Below are 19,801 nucleotides of genomic sequence, written 5' to 3'. Positions count from 1 at the left end.
CCGGGAGTGCAGTGGAGGATGGCCCAAGTGCTTGCGCCCTGCACCCCATGGGAGACCAGGAGAAGCACCTGGCTCCTGCCTTTGGATCAGCGGGGTGCGCTGGCTGTAGTGCGCCAGCCGCGGCAGCCATTGGAGAGTGAACCAACGCAAAGGAAGACCTTTCTCTCTGTCTCTCTCACTGTCCACTCTGCCTGTCAAAAAAAAAAAAAGAAATCTATTTAATTCTTATCTATCTATTTATCATTCTGACAAAAACAACAACACATTTGGCATAATAAACTTATGTTACAAAAAACACAATTTGTAGTTTTATGATTAGAATATTACAGGTAACATCTACCCTTATACTCTACGTGTGTGGGAAAAATGAAATCTAAGCCTTTTTTAGAAGAGAAGTATTTTAATTTCTCCAAAACATGTTTGACTGTGGTTTTCTTGTTAAAATCATTCAGAATGCTAAAGCAACATCAGTGGATTTCAGTGCCACAGATGAGGGAATTTCACTGCTATTGTTGCTAACCTCCATATCCAATCTGGCTATAGCTGCTTTGTCTTGCATTTATTTCATGTATTGCATTTCATTTTGTTTTATAAATTTTATTCTGCTACATGTTGGCTTCATGTTGGATAACTGAATCCTTATGATTGGTTAAATTGTCTTTTCAATCAGGGAATAGGAATTTTACCTTTTGTAATTCTAGGTTTTTTATTGTTTTGGCTACCAGCAGATGATTTGTCCTTTGTTTATGGGCTCTTACCCACATTTTTTCTGGTTTTAAATCTATTTGTGTACTGATTTGTTTATTTATCCTTTCAAAAACAACAACACACATGATATAGTATCCCTTAGAATACAAAACACACAACAAATTGGAATTTTTGATTAGAAGCATACAGGAAGCACCTATCCACATGATTTATATGTCTAAGAAAAGTGAAATTTAAGCCGTTTGTAGAAGAGGAGGATTTTACATTTCTCCAAAATGGGTTTGACTTTTTTTTTTTTTTGATAAAATGCTTTGGAATGATAAATCAACTTGGTTGGTTTTCAGTGGCACAAACCAGAATAATTACTTCTCTTGGTCATAATCTCCATATCAGATCCAGTGACAACCTCTTTGGTTTTTTTTTTTTTTTTGGTATACATTTTATGTATTACATTTCATTTTGGTTTATAATTTTATTATGGTATATTTTGGCTTCATGTTGGATAATGGAAACCTGGTAATTTGATTAACTGGTCATTTGAATCAGGACACATGAATTCTACCTTCTGGAATTCTGGGTTAGTTTTATTGTTTTGTCTTCCATCAGCCATTTTTTCCTTTGTTTATGGGCTATTCACATGTTTTTCTGGTTTGTAAATTTAGTTGTTTATTCATTTGCTTATTTATTCTATCAAAAACAAAGACACATTAGACATAGTATCCCTTAATACAAAAGAACACAATAATTTGGATTTTAATCATTCTAAAACTATAAGGAACAGCTACCCTTATGCTCTATGTGTCTGGGAAAAGTGAAATTTAAGACTTTTCTAGAAGAGAAGGATTTTAGTGTCTCCAAAATGAGTTTAACTCGTTTTCTGGTTAAAATTATTCAGAATGGTAAAGCATCTTGGCTAATTTTGGGTGCAAAAAACAGAGAAATCCTGGCCGCAGAGCACCGCCCTCCCCCGCCTGGCCCTGGGCTGGCACCTGTTCCTGTGCATGGAGAGCTGCAGGGAGGGGCCCGTGGATAGAGCAGACCCCAGGGACAGAAGCGAGTCAGACTCGGAGAAGGCTGCCTGGTGCAGCCACGTGATGATGGAGTTGGCGCCCTCCTGGATGGTGCGCCACTGGACGCTGTCCAGGTCCGAGGCCTGGTCTGAGGCGGCCGCCTCCTTGAGGCAGTCCTGGGGTGCCTCTACTGGCCACTCGTCCTGCCCAGAGCCCGGGCCTTGCGGCGCCTGGGCAGGGCTGAGCCGATGCAGCGGTGCAAGAGCTCCTCCTCTGAGCACGAGCTGGGGGAGCTGTGGTCCCTGGCGCAGGGCCTGGGGGACCGTGGGCTCCAGGCCTCCCAGGTGGCTGGCCTGGCCGGCTGCTCACAGGGCTCGGGCTCGCTGAGTGAGCTGGCCGAAGAGCTCAGAGAATAGCAAGGTGGGGGTCTCCTTGGCGATCAGCCAGGGCTGGGCTGAGGAGGGGAGCGGCTGGGCCTGAGAGGCCGCCTTGGCTGGGGCCCGGGCCTCCTTCCCGCCCCGCCTCAGGGCCTGCAGGATCGTGGACAGTCGCCATGGGTGCGGCCCGGCAGAGGAGGGCGCCTCCTCAGAGTGATAGAAGCAGTACACGGCCTCCTTGGTGGGCGTCCTGAGGCACAGGGACTGCCTCCCCACTTCCCCCAGCCTGGTCCAAGTGGGCACTTGCGGGCCGGCCCAGGGGCAGCTCCAGCCCGGTCCGGCTCCTGCCTGTTCCCCGGCCCTGCTCCGGGCTCTGGCCAGCGCCCCCGGCTTTGAGCCGGTTCCTGGAGATCTGGCTGGCTGGGGCCGCGAGGCCGGGGGGCTCCCGCCTGTCCAGCCAGCCTCGGGGCTGCTCCCTGGTGGGCCCTTGCAGGGTCTCCTCGCTGAGGGACGCGGTGCTGGAGAAGCTGACCGGAGTGCCCTCGGCCGAGTCGGTGCACGAGTCGTCGTCCTGGGCCCGGGTGGGCACCAGCATGTAGACGGGGATGGGCAGTGCCCGGCGGCCGGGCACCAGTGCCAAGGCCACCTTGCAGAGCCGCACGGGCAAGGCCGCCCCCAGGCACTCGCGCAGCAGCTCCAGCGCTGGCCCCTCCTGGCGTCCGGCGGCTTCTTCTCATCAACGGTGGCTGGCGTGGAGGTCGGGGCAGGTGGGCAGCAGTAGCCCCAGCTCCAGGTCCTGCTGCACGTAGTGCTCGTGCAGGGCCAGCACACTAAGTCTGGAGGCACAGAAGTTCTCGTCCAGCTTCTTCACGGTGAAGCAGATGCTGCAGGCGTCCAGCTCAGAAGGCAGGCGGCAGGGCTGCCGGCAGTTGGGGATGTCCAGGAAGCGCTTCCCGTAGCTCTCCCACTGCAGGCTGACCTGGCTGTCCTTGGGCTGGCCGGGCTGCGCGGCCAGCAGCGTCTTGCTGCTGCTGGGTGGCATGGTCTGCCCGAGGCTGTTGGGCAGCTCCCTGGGGCTCACCATGCTGCTGCCCAGTCCGCCTTTTCTCCATTAGTTTATTTCCCAAATGCCGACAACAGTTAGGGCTGGGCTAGGCCAAAGCCAAGAGCCTAGAATGCAATCTGGTTTTTCTATAGGCTTGGCAAGGACTCAAGTGCTTGAGCCATTACCTGCCACCCCAAGAGTGAACATCAGCAGGAACCCTGATTGGAAGCAGAAACCCAGGACTCATACTGGACGGTGTGATATGGATGCATACTCCCAAATAGTGACTTAATCACTGCACCAATGCCTTGCTTCTAAAAATCAACTTATAAAAAGAAGTTACAGTGAGTATTAATAATTTTATAATCAGAAATGGCCACTACGGCTGGCGCTGTGCCGATCCGAAACCAGGAGCCAGGTGATTCCTCCTGGTATCCCATGCGGGTGCAGGGACCCAAGCACTTCGCCCATCCTCCACTGCCCTCCTGGGCCACTGCAGAGAGCTGGACTGGAAGAGGAGCAACCACGACTAGAACCCAGTGCCGGCCCCAGGCTATTACCCAAGTGAACCACGGCGCCAGCCCCAGGTTTTGGTTTTTATTTTAAGATATTGTCTTTTTTTTTTATTATTTGACAGGTAGAATCATAGACAGTGAAAGAGAGAGACAAAGGTCTTCCTTCCTTTGGTTCATTCCCCGAATGGCCGCTACGGCTGGAGTATGCCGAACCAAAGCCAGGATCCAGGAGCTTCTCCCTGGTCTCCCATGTGGGTGCAGGGGCCCAAGCACTTGGGCCATCCTCCACTGCCCACAGCAGAGAGCTAGACTGGAAGAGGAGCAACCAGGACTAGAACCCGGTGTCCATATGGGATGCCAGCGCTGCAGGTGGAGGATTAACCAAATGAGCCATGGCAATGGCCCCGAAGATACTGACTTTGATAATCCTGAAAGCAAATGAGTGAACACCCAATTCATGCCACCATAAACCTTCAAAGGAAATGAAACAGAAGGAAACTCATGATCCTAAAAGTGAATATACTGAACTTGATGAAGCTGTTTGATAAGCAAGAAAATTATCACTGAAGCCTACAGAGCCCACAGCAGATAAAGTCAATGGGAACCAGATAAGTGGGAATTTTCGAAGGAGTGAAGGAAAACACAGATCACCTATGATGATGGTGATGAAAAAACAAACTATATTCAGAGACTGGAGACATACAATAAACTGGTTTTAAAAATGAGGAGAAACCAAAAGAAGAGGGAAGAGGACAAAGAAGAGGAAAAAGAAGCAGAAAAAGATTGAAGAGGGGGCAGAAGCACACAAGGGGAAACCCACTCAACAGCATTTTAGCTATGGTGTCTTTAATCAGTAGATAGTTAAGTGAATGCTTTATTTGTTTAAAAGCTTATTTTCGCCGGCGCCGCGGCTCACTAGGCTAATCCTCCGCCTTGCGGCGCCGGCACACCGGGTTCTAGTCCCGGTCGGGGCGCCAGATTCTGTCCTGGTTGCCCCTCTTCCAGGCCAGCCCTCTGCTGTGGCCAAGGAGTGCAGTGGAGGATGGCCCAGGTGCTTGGGCCCTGCACCCCATGGGAGACCAGGAAAAGCACCTGGCTCCTGGCTCCTGCCATCAGATCAGCGCGGTGCGCCAGCCGCAGTGCGGCGGCCATTGGAGGGTGAACCAACGGCAAAGGAAGACCTTTCTCTCTCTCTCTCTCACTGTCCACTCTGCCTGTCAAAAAAAAAAAAGCTTATTTTCAAAAATTTTGCTCTACATCGAACTGTTGGTTAATAGACTGTTGCTTCAAATATATATATATATATTTAGTCAATTTTATAATGTTTTCTCATTTTCATGATTTTTATATTTTGAATTTCTGTCATTGAAATTTAAGATTATAGTTGCTAAATTTACCAGAAGCATTTGTTCTGCTAAATATTTCCAGAAGAACCCACTGAAAATGATGCTGAACCATGCTCCACTAACGGCATGCTAATCACTTTGTGTTAGAAATGTAATCCGGTGGCCGACCCTGCAGCATAGCAGGGTAAGCATCCACCTGAGATGCCAGCTGCTGTGCACCTGAGTCCCAGCTGCTGCACTTCTGATCCAGCGCCCTGCTAATGGCCTGAGAAACAGTGGGAGATAGCCCACTGAACCCATGAGGGAGACCCGGAAGAAGCTCCTCGCTCTTGGCTTTGGATCGGCCCTTCTCTGGCTATTGCGGGCCTATGCGGAGTGAAACAGCAGATGGAAGACTGCATTCTCTGTCTTTCCCTCTTTCTTTCCTTTTGCCTCTCAAATAAATAATCTTTATTTTAAAGTAAAAAATAAATACAATCTTTATGGTAACATTACCTACTATAAAACCATTAACTAATTAAAATCAAGTAAAAGTCTCAGCATTTTTAAAGCACCACATGTAATAGTCATAAAATCTTGCTTGTTTGCATCAGATCCAAAAGAGAGTTAAAAGAAAGCTAGTCACATTAAAGTCATATTTTTAGAATGACTCTACTATTAAACATAATTTTACCTTATTTAAAAATTATTATCTAGAGTGAAATCTATTTAAAATATCGATATTATTGAAGTGAATTGGCATGTATTTTATAAATTAGTCACATAATAGTTTATTCAAGAATAGGATATTTGTAAGACTATAAATATCACTGGTTCTTATTTGAGTTGTAGAAGGATCCAGACACACTGACAAATGTCCACTAGAATGCACTTCATTCTGCTGAAGTTTATTCTCAAATTGGTAGTAAAATACATAAAACCTTCAGAAAGTATTTCAGGTCTTTCTGAGACAGACAGAAAAGAGAGCTGCCATCTGCTTGTTCACATTTCAAATTGCAATAGACAGGACTGAGCTGAGCCAAAGCCAGGAGCCAGAAACTCAATCCAAGTTTCTCACAGAAGACAATTACTTGATTCATCACTGCTGCCTCCTAGAGTCTCCTTTAGCAAGTAGCTGGAGTCGGGAGCTGGATGTCAAACCCATGTAGTCCAATATGGAACACTGACATTTGAACAGCTCAGTCACTACCGTAAACACCTGCCTCCTCATGCAAATACTGAAAAGTTGATGCACCAATATAAATATAAAGCAAGTAGTCACATTTATGTTTATAGAAGGCAAAAAGCATTAATTGGTATGAAGAGGCACTATATGAAATAAAGGTGATAGTCCATCAAGAAGATGTAACAATTATCAATATGTACACACAAGAGTGTAGTTTTAATGCTCATTTATTTTAAAAAGGCATTAAAATGAAAAGATCAGCAAACCCAACTTTCACAATGGGACCTAGAAAAATGTTCTCTGCTTCCTATCGAGTTTCCTGCCAAAATTTCCTATGAGGCAGCAGATAATTGCCCAAGTACTTGGGCTCCTGCCACCAATGTGGGAGACCTAAACGGACTTCCTAGCTGCTGGCTTTTGCATGACTAACTTTGCTCAGGTATTTGGGGAGTGACCCAGTGCATGAAAGATGTGTATCTACGTGTGTGGGTCTATGTATCTCTCTCCACTCTCTCTTAGCCCTCTTTCAGATAAAAGAACATTTTTTGAACAGTGATGGCAGTGAAATAGGTGATTCATCACATTAAAATAGGAGAAAGGCCTGTAAATACAAAGCTAGTAACAAAAAGTTATGTAGCCAAAACATAGGACTTTAAAAGTAATAACAGAATACCATAAACAAAGTTTATCTTAAAATATAAACTTACTATTTTTGATTTAACTTATTGTAAAGACAAAGAGGGAGGCAGGGAGGGAGGGGGGAGGGAGGGAGGGAGCGAGCGAGCGCGAGCAAGCGAGCACAAGTACGCTGCCTTCTGCTGGTTCATTCCACAAAATGTTTGCAACAACTAACTGAATCCAGGAGCTGAGAAGTCTGTGGTTCTCCCACATAGGTGGCAAGGACATAACTAACCTAGTTATGATCTGCTGCCACCCAGAGTGCACATTATTAGGAAACTGAAACTGAGAATGGATCCAGCACTTGACTCAGGCACTCTTATATGGGATGTGGGGGTCCCCAGCGGTATCTTAACTTCTAGGTTAAACGCCAATACTAGCACATATTGAACTTCCTTCTGTAAAAATAGAAAATCCAAATAATAAACATTAAAAAATACCACATTGGTGACCATAGTTCTCCTATAACTATAAGACATAAAACCATGTATTTTTAGAAGACACATTCTCAGTGTTCAAAGAACTGCTCATTTTCATATTATGTAAACCTTTTGAGAACAAAAGGGACAGCAGTCTGGTTTGTTGTATAATACTGATACCAAAAGCATAAATGGAAAGAAGAAATATAATTCATTGTATAAGTCTCAAAAGTGGACATAAATACAAATATTTCAATAATAATTTAATAAACCAAATGTAGCATTTTAAATATCAAACAAAATAGAAATTCTGGTAAAATAGCATAAGAGACGCATGGGAACTTTAAATACGTTAAAATGAGACACGGAAGAAAGTTTAGCCAATGAGTTTGTATGTTTAATGTTGGAACATCAGGTAACAGTGATGGTTCCTGTGAAGTCACCGTGCCCTTGGACATCAGTATGAAGGAGTAGCATCACTCCAGTACTTGAGAGTACAGTCTGGACTTCAACAAGGTCTCCTCAACCGGTGTGAGAAGCAAAAGCCTATTGCAGATGGTCTGTCAGTGACCTCTCTAAGGGCAAAAAATAATCCAATTATTACTTCTCAGCTGGCTGTTACACAAATTAAGATAAATTTAGGAAATTATACTCTGCTTCCTTTATATATGAAAATGATTTTAAATAAAAGAACAAAGAAAAATCAATACACAAAATCACCATCAGATGAGATCAGTTGTAGTCTCTGAAATTTAAAACAACAACAACAACAAAAAAAAGTGTCAGGTATTTTCAGAAGGAATCAAAAATAGTTGTAGTCATAGGCCTTAGGGGATCTTGAGAACACTTTGCCCCCTTGGGCACAAAATCACTAGAAATTAAAGAACAGAGATTGTTTTCTGATCAGAATATTCCTTCCTTGTTTTTACTCTAGTTAAATCCTACAAATAGAACTTAACAAGTCCCTTTGGGACAGCTGATCCACTTTTCTGAATTCTTAATCTGTTCCTGTAACTTCTTGCTACCTAATCTTTCTTTGTGAATTGATTTTTAAAAAATATATATAGGATAAATGTTCAGGTCAGGTATAACATAAAATGTAAACACTGAGGAGGATAGAAATACTGATTGGGCTCCACCCTCCCTAAATAGCAATTAATCTATCAAAGGATTCATAGGTGGAGAAATGTTGGAGTTCTTAAAACTCTAATTAATCTGAGTTTGTGGCAACTATACTGCATGAAGTGGTTTCTAGAAGTCATTCTATTGCTTCTTAAATTTGTGGTCATGGCTCCTGTGGTGAGTGAGTCATCAGCTTGGGTCTCTTTCTGTGAACATCCCTCCAGGGAAAATCAGAGACAGGAATAGGGAGAGCCCCTACTCCAGATAGGGGCAGGTAGCAGTGTGTGTAATGGACTTTTCTCTTCTATATCGGCCAGATTTCAGGACATCCTAAGAGGCAGCTGTGCCAACCAGAGGATAAAATCAATCAAAAACGCTTCCATGCATTTTCTTAGAGAAAAGTTTCAACACTAACTTACAGATGTTCTTTACTTCTTTGTGAAGTTTCACCCAACTCACATCAATTTCTCACTTTTAGTTGGAAGCCATGGGTAAGTTTCTTGGCATATCCAATTTTATTCATCACACAACTTCAGATAGACTAATGACTACTGCAATGGAAAATGTAGTGGTTCTTGTTTTGTAAAATCAAATCTCTGTGATTTATAGACTGATATTTTCATGATAATTTAAAATTACATTTTCCCTTAGATACACCTCCTATGGATAATTTACTTTGATGCATTTTGTGTAGAATTTCATTTCTGGTTTGTAGGATTAAGAGCTGTTTGACAGATTGGCTTCAAAAGTTTCTATTGCCTCATGAGATTTAGAAGTGATTTCATTAAGCAATGTGCCTAATCAGCTACAAAATGGATATCTGTTTACAGAAGAACAATGTCCTGATGCTTTTACTTTTAAACATGAAATTCCTTTTTCTGAAATGAAGAAACATGAGAATCAACATATTTGTGAGCCCTTGAACAGTCTTATCCATCCAAACAAGTTTTATGTGTGAGCAAGCACGAAGTATCCTATACACACATAGTTAGCAGCATAAAATATGTGTTCAGCAAAACCCGTCCATTTGGTCTTTTGTGTTTCAGCTTCTTGGAAATAGGAAGAATGTGAGTTGATACTCATCGTCATCACTCTGTGCCTTTATCATGTGAAATTCTACAAATAGCATCGTATCTTCATTGGCCCCAGATACTGCAAGAACGCTGAATGGACATCTGAGCCCAATGAATCCTGCAGTGGGAAATCACCTTTGAATTTTTCTAGATCAATTCCTCACCAATCAGGAATCCCATGCTGAATAAATGGTTAATCGATTTATGATTTACAACCTTTGCTGACATAAACTTCATTCCTATGAAAAGGACTAATTTTCAAGGAGGTGATTCCAGTGGTTATAGAGTTCTTTCTTAAACAAAGATAACATCATTTGTCAATAATTTGTGCTGAGTGAATTAAGCCAGTCCCAAAGAGACAAATATCATATGTTCTCCCTGATCGGCGACAACTAACTGAGCACCAAAGGGGAAACCTGTTGTAGTGAAGTGGACACTATGAGAAACAGTGACTTGATCAGCTCTTGTCCTGACTGTTGATGTACAATGTAATACTTTATCTATTTTAGTATTTTCTCTTTATTTTGTGGAGAATGATCCATCATGCGAAGCGGGATACACAGCAGACTAGTAGAAAGCAGGTGTCCTAAATAGCACTCTGGCCTCAGAATCAGCCCTTAAGGCATGCGGATATGGCTGAAGAGCCCATGAGAGTATTTCAGGCATGGAAAGCCAAGACACCCTGAAAAAAAAAAAAAGAAGACCTAAATGAAAGATCTCTGTGAGTGAGATCCCAGTGGGAAGAACGGGGCCATCAAAGAAGGAGGTACCTTTCTCTGAAGGGAGGAGAGAACTTCCACTTTAACTATGACCCGGTCTGAATAAGATCGAAGTCAGTGAACTCAAAAGGCTTCCATAGCCTTGGCAACTCATGACTAGAGCCTAGGGAGATTACTGATGCCACAAACAAGAGTGTCAAATTGGTAAGTCAACAACAGGAGTCATTGTGTACTTACTTCTCATGTGGGATCTGTCCTTAGTGTGTTGTCCAATATGAAGTAATGCTATAACTAGTACTCAAACAGTATTTTACACTTTGTGTTTATGTGTGGGTGCAAACTGATGAAATCTTTACTTAATATCTACTAAATCAATCTTCTGTATATAAAGAGAATTGAAAATGAATCTTGATGTGAATGGAATGGGAGAGGGAGCGGGAGATGGGAGGGGTGCGAGTGGGAGGGAAATTATTGGGGGGGGGAAGCCATTGTAAGCCATTAACTGTACTTTGGAAATTTATATTTACTAAATAAAAAAATATAAAAAGATTCCCGCGATGAAGAGAACATCCTTTGGTGCACTCTTTTTTTTTTTAGATTTCTTTTATTAATTTGAAAGGCAGAGTTACAGAGAGAGATAGAGGTCTTCCATCTGCTGGTTCACTCCCCAGTTGGCTGCAATGGCTGGCGCTATGCTGATCCAAAGCTAGGGGCCAGGAACTTCTTCTGGGTCTCCCATGCGGGTGCAAAGGCCCAAGGACTTGGGACATCTGCTGCTGCTCTCCCAGGTAATAGCAGAGAGCTGGATCAGAAGTGGACCAGACAGGACTAGAACCGGAATCCATATGGGATGCTAGTGTTTCAGGCCAGGGCTTTAACCTGCTGTACCACAGCACCAGCCCCGGTTCACTCCTGAAATGGCTCCAACAGCATGAACTGGGACAGACTGTCGCCGGGAGCAAGGAAGTCCAACCAGGTCGCCCACATTGGTCGCAGGGGCCAAAGCACTTGTGTCATCTTTTGCTGATTTCCCAGGCACATGTACAGGGAGGTGGGTCAGAAGCAGAGCATCTGGAACTCAAATCAGTGCTATGACATCGGATGCTGGCCTTGGTATAAATCGCTGCACCAAAAGGATGGCTCTGCCATATAATTTTAATGTAACAAAATTCTTGGAATAAAAGCTTAAAATATGGTTCAAAAGTAAATATATATTTGGGGAAGGAAGTAGCAAAGATATGCTTTTACAGTGGGAGAAGTATAGAGTGGCTTGCAATTGAAGGAAGCCAGGAAACACTGAGTAAATAGGATTCAAACTCCATGAGCTTCCAAATTAAACAATACATTTACAATAGAAATATTTGGTAATTCATTTCAGGAAAGCAGTCTGTAGTAGATCAGCATTCCTTTCTCCCTGGGGAGGATAGAATCCTTGGAGGTGCTGCCTGAATAAACTCCATGGGGGTCACATTTATCACATCATAAAAGTTGATTTTTGTATGGGATAAAAAGTAGGGGTCAATCTTAATCTTCTGTATAAGGGGATTCAGTTTCCCCAGCACCATTTATTGAAGAAAGAGTACACGTACTTTCAGCACTTTTGTCAAAAGATCAATTATTAGTAGATACATGGATTAGTTTCTGGAATCTCCCGTTCTATCCTATTCATCTTTGTGTCTCTTTTTATGCTAGCACTATGCTGTTTTGTTTACAATAGTCCTGGAGTACACCTTGAAATCTTGTCTTGTGATTCCTCCAGCTTTGTTCTTTTTGTTCAAGTTTGTTCTGCCTTTGCTGAATCTATTGTGCTTAGACATGAATTTTAGTATTGTTTTTAACACAATTGTGAAAAATGTCATAAATATTTTCATGAGGAAGCACTGACCCTGTAAATTACTTTGGGTAATATGGAAAGCTTTAAATTACTTTTTACAATCCATGAATATGAGCAGTCTTTGCATTTTCTGTGTCTTTTTCAATTTCTTTCTTCAGTTTTTTGTAATGTGCATTGCAGAGGTCGTTCACTTACCAGGTTTAATTTGCTCCCAGGCATTTTTTGGTAGTTCTCCTGAATGGGATTGCTTTTTTCATTCTTTCCACAGGGAGTTAATTATTGGTGTATAAAAATGTAACTTGTTTTGTGTGTTGATTGTATCCTGTGACTTTACAGAATTTGTCAGTTCTAATGTGTTTTTGAGGAGTCTTTAGGTTTTTCATCATATAGAATCATATCATCTGAGAAGGAATAGTTTGAGCTTCTCCTTTCTACTTGTACTCTTTCTCTTTCCAAATGGCTCTGGCTAAAATTTCCAATACTATATTGAAGAAGAGCAGCAACAATAAATATATATCCTAGTGTGGTTCCAGATCTTAGAGGAAATGCATTTGATTTTCCCTCGTTCAATAGGACAGTGACTGAGAGTTGTCATATATTACCTTTATTATATTGAACTATCTTTTTTTATGAAACAGGAATGGGTGTTGAATTTCACTGAATGATTTTTTGCATCCATTGGAATAATTATATCATGCTTATGATTCAATGTACTTGTATGATATACTATATCTTATGATACATTGTGAAATATTTTATATATATATATATATTTTTTGGGGGGGAAAACAAAACTCAAGCCTTCCTAGTTTAGAAGGAATTCACAGTTACTGTAGTATACATTAATATAAAAAAGAGCCACCCACATCTGAGATTTTATTCTCAATATGGCATAGAATACCTACATGTCTGATGTATGTGTGTAAATATATATGGAAAAAGTAGATTTAAATCATTTTAATTCAGAAGAAATTTTCAGTATTAAAAATGGGTGTCCCTTAGGTACTTCCTTTAAAAGAAAAGGGGCGCTAGAGGACTGTACATGGGGTGGTGTTTTTCTGGTACAAATTGGATAAAACCACTTCTGCTGCCAGGAACAGATTTTCCCATTCTAGCCTACAATTTTTATTCCCAAAAAAGACAGAGAATACCTCTTCTTCTAATGTATACATTTGCGAAAAGTAAATATAAGCCTTCTTAGTTCAGAAGGAATTCAAAGTTATTAAAAACGGGTTTTCCTCAGTTAATTCTTTTAAAAGAAATCTGGAATGCTAGAGGACTGTTCATTGCCTGGCTTTTGCTATCACAAACTGAATAATACCAGTTCTATTGCTAGGAACCGATTCTCCCATATGAGTATACAATTCTTTTGTGTGTGACTGTGTCTGCATGTGTGTGTGTGTTACATTATATTTTCTATATTTTTATAAATTTTCTGAGTTACATTTTTGGATTTATGCTCGATGAAATAATACATGTAATTGAATACCCAGTCTTTTTTACTAAAAATTCACTGATTGGGACTAGTCACCATTTAGAGTACTCATTTTATTTATATTTTGTATTCATGCAGGCTTCCTTATTTTTTGGCTGTATGACATTTCTGTTGTGGAATACAGTTTTATAAATTTATTTATTTAGTTTCCTTTCATTAACAAAACAAAACTGCCACAGTCTACCTTAATGCGGAAAAACGTTGACCACATCGGACATTTATTCCCAAAACAGAGAACATCTCCACTTCTGATATGCATATTTGGGAAAAGTAAGTTTAGGCCTTTTTTGTTCAGAAGAAATTCACAGTTATTGAAAATGGGTTTGCCTCAAATAATTCTTTTAAATGAACTAGAATGATAGAGGACTGTTCATTGGCTAGTCTTTGCCAGCACAAGCTGGATAAAACCAGTACTGTTGCCAGGAAGTGATCTTCCCATACTAGTCCGCATCTGTTTTCTTTTTATTTTGTGTGTTAGATTTTGTTTTGGATATTTTTATAAATTTACTGAGTAACATTCTTAATTTTTTGCTTGATTTAGGAATTCATGTAATTTATCAGCTCTATTTTTAAAAAATAATTTCTGGACTGCTTTCAGTAACCATTTAGAGTCCTCATTTTATTTATATTTTTGATTTCACAATTGCTCCCTTATTCTTTCAGGTTTGTGTCCTTTCCCTCATGGATTCTCATTTTTTAAATTTACTTCTTATATCTCCTTCATCAACAACAGTATATTTGATATGGTGTACCTTAATACAGAAAAAAGTTTTCCACATCTGAAACTTTCTCAAATAGCCAAAGAATACCTCCACTTCTGATATAAGTATGTGCGAAAAGTAAATTTAAGACTTTTTTTATCACAGAAGTTAATTCACAGTTACTGAAAATGGGTTTACCTCACGCATTTCTTTTTAAAAAACTGGAATTCTAGAGGACTGTTCGTTGGCTGGTTTTGGATTGCACAAACTGGATAAAACCACTTCTTATTTGTTTCTTTCACAACAACACATTTGCCATAGCATACCTTAATACAGAAAAAAGCTGCCCATATCTGATATTAATTCCCCAAAAGACAAAGAGCACTTACACTTCATATATATAATATCCATTATATATATATATATATATATATATATATACACACACATATATATGCAAAAAGTAAAATTTAAGCCTTTTTAGCACAGAGGTATTTAGGGGTTGTAAATGGGTTTGCCTCAGGTACTACTTTTAAAAAAATCAGAAAATCTAGAGGACTGTTCATTGGCTGTTTTTGGCTGGCAGAAACTGCATAGATCCACTTCTGTTGCTGTGAACCATTTTCTAATACTAGTTCACACTGCTTTTTCTGTTTTCTGTGTTCAATTTTGTTTTAGATATTCTTATAAATTTACCAAGTTACATTCTTGGTTTTTGCTTGATTTAACAATTCATGTGATTGGATATCAGCTCTTTATTTAAAATTTCTGGACTGCTTCAACTCACATTTCAGAGTCCTCATTTTATTTATATTTTTGGCTTCACACTGGCTGCCTTATTCTTTCAACTGTATGGCTTCTCCTAATTAAATTCTGTTGTTTTAGATTTCCATATTTAGTTTTCTTTCATCAATATAATGTATTTGCCATTGTATACCTTAATGCAGAAAAATCCTGACTACAAATGACACTTAGTCCCCAGAAAGAGAACAGCGACCCTTCTCATATATATTTTTGGGAAAAGTAAACTAAGTCTTTTCAGTTCAGAAGGAATAAGCATACCTTAATACAGATAATACCTCTGATAAATATATGTGTAAAAATAAATTTGAAGATTTTTAAGTAGAGGGAATTCACAGTTATTGACAACGGGTTTGCCTCAGGTACTTCTTTTAAAAACCAGGAATGCTACAGCACTGTTTATTGGCTGGTTTTGAACGGCACAAAATTTATAAAACCTGCTGCTAGGTACTGATGTTCCCATACAAAAATTATGTTTTATTCTTTTTAATTTATTTAGTATGTTATATTTCATATATTATTATACAGAATATCTATTTATATACATATATAAAATATAATATACATTATATATTGGGTAAATTTATCAAGTGACATTCTTGGTTTTATGCTCAATGGAGGAATTTATGTAACTGGATATTCACTCTTTTTTAAAAAAAAAATTCAGGACTGCTTCAAGTCACCACTTACAGTCCACATTTTATTTATATTTTTGGCATCACAACGGCTCCCTTATTCTTTTGGCTGTATGCCATTCTGCTCATGGATTCTGGTTTTTTAAAATTTACTTAGTTTTTTTTTTCATCAACAACAACATATCTGCCATAGTAAAACTTAATATAGAAAAAAAGCTGTCCAGGGACCGCCACACCTGCAGCACCAGCATCCTATATGGGCAACGGGTTCTAGTCCCAGTTGCTCCTCTTCCAGTCCAGCTCTCTGCTGTGGCCCAGGAAGGCAGTGGAGGATGCCCCAAGTGCCTAGGCCCCTGCACCCCATGGGAGACCAGGAGAAGCACCTGGCTCCTGGCTTCGGATCAGCGCGGCATACTGGCCGCAACGGCCATTGGGTGGTGAACCAACGGAAAAGGAAGACCTTTCACTCTGTCTCTCTCTCACTGTCCACTCTGCCTGTCAAAGCAAACAAACAAACAAACAAGCAAACCAGGATTCCTAGAGGACTATTCATTAGCTGGTTTTGCCTGGCACAAACTGGATAAAACCACCTCTGCTATTAGGAACCAATTTTCCCATAAAATCCACCATTCTGGATTTTGTGTGTCTGGAGGTTATATTTTATTGTGGATAGTTTTATAAATTTATCAAGTTCCATTTTTGGCTTTATGCTTTATTTAGGAATTCATGTAATTGGTATCTGGTCCTTTTTTTAAAATTTCTGGACTGTTTCAACTCACCATTCAGAGTCCTCATTTTACTTGTATTTTTGGATTCATGTGGCTTCCTTATCCTTTCAGCCTTGTGCCATTTCCCTTATGGATTCCCATTTTTTCAATTTACTTCTTATTTCTCTTTCATCAGCAACAACACATTTACCATAGTGTACCTTAATATAGAAAAAGTTCCCCACGTCTGACCTTTTAACCTCAAAAAGGCAGAGAACAGCTCCACTTCTGATATTTGCATGTGGCCATAGTAAATGTAAGCCTTTTTTTAGTACAGAGGGTTATTGAAAATGGGTTTGCCTCAGGTACTTCTTTAAGAAAAACAAATACGAGAGGACAGTTCATTGCCAGGTTTTGGCTACAACAAACTGGATGAAACCGGTTCTGTGGCTAAAAACCTCTTTTCCCATACTAGTCCACCATTTTAGTTGTGTTATTTATTCTGTGTGTTACATTTTGCTTTGGATGTATGTATAAATTTCCCAAGTGACAATCTTTGTTATATGGTTATTTATGTATAAATGTAATCAGATATCGGGTTTCTTTTTTAAAAAAATTCTTCAGTGCTTCAACTCACTATTGAGAGTCCTCATTTTACTTATAGTTTTGGCTTTGTGCTGGCTCCTTACCCTTTCAGCTTTATGCCATTTCCCTTATGGACTCCCAGTTTTTCAATTTCCTTCTCATTTCTCTTTCATCAACAACTTTTGCCATCACGTACCTTAATACAGAAAAAAGTTTCCATCTGATATTTTAATCTTAAAAAGGTAGAGAACACCTCCACTTATGATATATTGATGAGGGAATAGTAAATTTAAGCCTTTTTAGTACAAAGGGAACTCAGTTATTAAGAATGGATTTGCCTGGGGTACTTCTTTAAAAAAAGATAAATGCTAGACAACTGTTCACTGGCTGGTTTTGGCTGCCACAAACTGAATAAAACTGGTTCTGTTGCTAGGAACCTGTTTTCCCATACTAGCCCACCATTCTGTTTTTTAATTTTTATTTTATGTGTTACATTTTCTTTTGGGTATATGTATACATTTACCAAGTTACACTCTTGGTTTTATGCTTGATTCAAGAATAACTGTAACCAGATATCCCTTTTTTTTTATCTATACTGCTTCAACTCACCATTTACAGTCCTCATTTTACTTATATTTATATTTTGGCTTTATACCGGCTTCCTTATTCTATTGGCTTTGTGCCATTTCCCTCATGGTTTCCCACAGCAACTCTGATGCCAGACTCATGCCACTGGTGACAGTGAAAGGACTTGTATGCTCATGTGTGGAGCAGCCAGGCCCAGCTGGAGCAGAACCCACACAGCTAGGACATACATATATGCTTACACAGACAGACAGACACACAAACACACATGCTCACTCCACAGGGGAGTGAAGTTCAGGCTCTGCTTTGTTGGGAAGAGCAGAGGCTGCTGGAATGCAGCAGGAGCAAGCCCACAAAGCTGGACGAAACCCACCAGGCCCATCACACTTCTGCAGGGGCCAGAGGTGATCTGGAGAAGCATGGCATTAGAGGAGCCTGAGCTGCTACTGGTGACAGGGATACCTAGCATTCCCTGGTAGTCTCCCCAGTACCTAGCTCTCCCGGGTGCTCCTGCCCCTCCCCCACACTTCCTTGTTGGCAGCATTGGCTTCAGTATTACTTGCATGTGTGTCCAGTATCGGTGCTGAAATCAGTGTTTCATCTCTCAACCACTTACCTGCACCCAGGGCAGGGGCCTTGTTCCTCCCACAGACAGACTAGGTGGGGCCGACACAGGACACAAAGAAGGAAGGCCATGCTCGGCCATCTGCTCCCTTCTCTGTCATCCCGGGAAAACTCTCTGATGATCAGTGCTGACAGCACCACAGAGGAACAGGACAGGAGCAGAGTGGGAGGACACAGAATGGATCAGCAGGGCTGAGACCTGTCCTGTGTCAGAAGTTTGTAGCCTGGGGAGTCCTGCTTACTGCAGGGGCAGGCACAGACTGAACTCAGGGAGCTGGGTGAGGTGTGTGGGGGGGAACCCACTGCACTAACTAAAATTCAAAATGCCAAGGCTTTGAAAGTTGTTACAAGGAGTAGCAACGGCATAGCAGATTAAACTACTGCTTGGGAAATGGGCATCCCATACTGGAGGGCTGGTTTGAATCCTGGCTGCTCCTCTTCCAGTTCGGCTCCCAGCTAATGTGATGGGAAGGTAGCAGAGGATGACCCACGTTCTCGAGTCCCTGCCACCCATGTAAGAGTACAGAACGCCTGGCTGAGACCTAGCTGTTGCAGCCATTTGAGGAGTAAACCAGAGGTTAGAAAAATCTCTCTCCTTCTTTTTCTCGTTGCACTTATTTGCAAATAAAACAATAATAATAATTAATAATAATAAAACATTGGTTCAAAACAGAGGTGTATTGGAGGAAGAGGACAGGTTACAGGTAGAGAGCCCTGCAGAAGGCTGGGATTTATCGAGCAGCTGACAGAAGGTGGTGGCAGAGCTAGGTCATGGCACATTTGCCACAGTTCTTCCCTCTTTCCTCAGCCCTGCAAAGACCACAGAAGCCCCCAGTATAGGGTTGTGCTTATTCTGAGGATGAGGAGGCTGACACTCATCCCTCCTGAGCTGGGAGGGCACCACTGGGACAGGACTGGTAGAACTCCACAAAGCTACCATTACCCAGAACCCTCTCTTTCCATGTTCTGTGGCAGTTAGAGGCCACCAGTGTTTCCAGTAACCCAGAACCCCCTCTTTCCATGTGTCCAGTAACTGACGGACCTGGGGTTCATTTTCTAGACAGGAGGCATGTTTGGCAGAGCTCGATGGATCCAGCTCTGCATGTCCTGCTGACTTGAGGACATTTGCTTCCAGGTGTGTGCCCCTGGGCTCTCTGGGCTGCTGCTGAGGGTGATGCTGGCTGAGTCTTCAGTGATGCCCATTGTGTGCTGAGCGTGGATACAGTCATGTCGCTGCTTCCTCAGAGTGACCCTGGAACATGGGTGCCTGTGTGCCCTGGGTGTGAGCCTGTGTCAGGACACGGATGTCTGGGCAGGCACTATGCAGAACACTCAATTCGGGTGTGGGGTGAGCCCATCTGTGAACCCACCGGGCATGTGGTTCCCACAGGTGGGAGTGGGGTGGGAGCCTTCTGCACAGGTGCAGTGATGGTCATGGGAGGAAAGCTGGATGGCAAAGGAGGATGAAGAATGACCATCCTAGGGAAGTAGGGTGGGGCTATCCATGTCCCTGTCCTCTGCACAGTTCACCATTCTGGGACCTGGACTTCAGGCATTCACTGCCTGTGGGGCTGACACCTCCTCTGATCTGATGGACAGGAGCTGTGGGGAGCAGTTCCCTGTGGTTCTTTGAGGTTGTGTCATGGTGGGATTTTTG

General features: G+C 41.6%; 1 protein-coding gene and 1 pseudogene across 1 annotated transcript in view; both read right to left on the bottom strand.

The window, feature by feature from the left end:
- Positions 1 to 1,165: 1,165 nt before the first annotated feature.
- LOC149123176 (adenomatous polyposis coli protein 2 pseudogene) lies at positions 1,166 to 9,468 on the bottom strand (annotated as a pseudogene).
- The window catches only part of LOC103345879 (uncharacterized), a 98,176-nt gene continuing 86,323 nt past the window's right edge, over positions 7,949 to 19,801 (bottom strand). The window contains exon 6 of the mRNA XM_089311024.1: positions 7,949 to 10,140. Within this exon, the coding sequence (XP_089167150.1) occupies positions 10,026 to 10,140 (115 nt within the window). The 3' untranslated portion in view covers positions 7,949 to 10,025. The remainder of the gene's footprint in view (positions 10,141 to 19,801) is intronic.

This window comes from Oryctolagus cuniculus, chromosome 12 (genome assembly GCF_051225735.1).
Source record: "Oryctolagus cuniculus isolate XC-2025 breed Fujian yellow rabbit chromosome 12, ASM5122573v1, whole genome shotgun sequence".
NCBI classification, from domain to species: Eukaryota; Metazoa; Chordata; class Mammalia; order Lagomorpha; family Leporidae; genus Oryctolagus; species Oryctolagus cuniculus.
The sequence above is the reverse complement of the archived record's forward strand: the minus strand, read 5'-3'. Positions and strand labels throughout refer to the sequence as shown.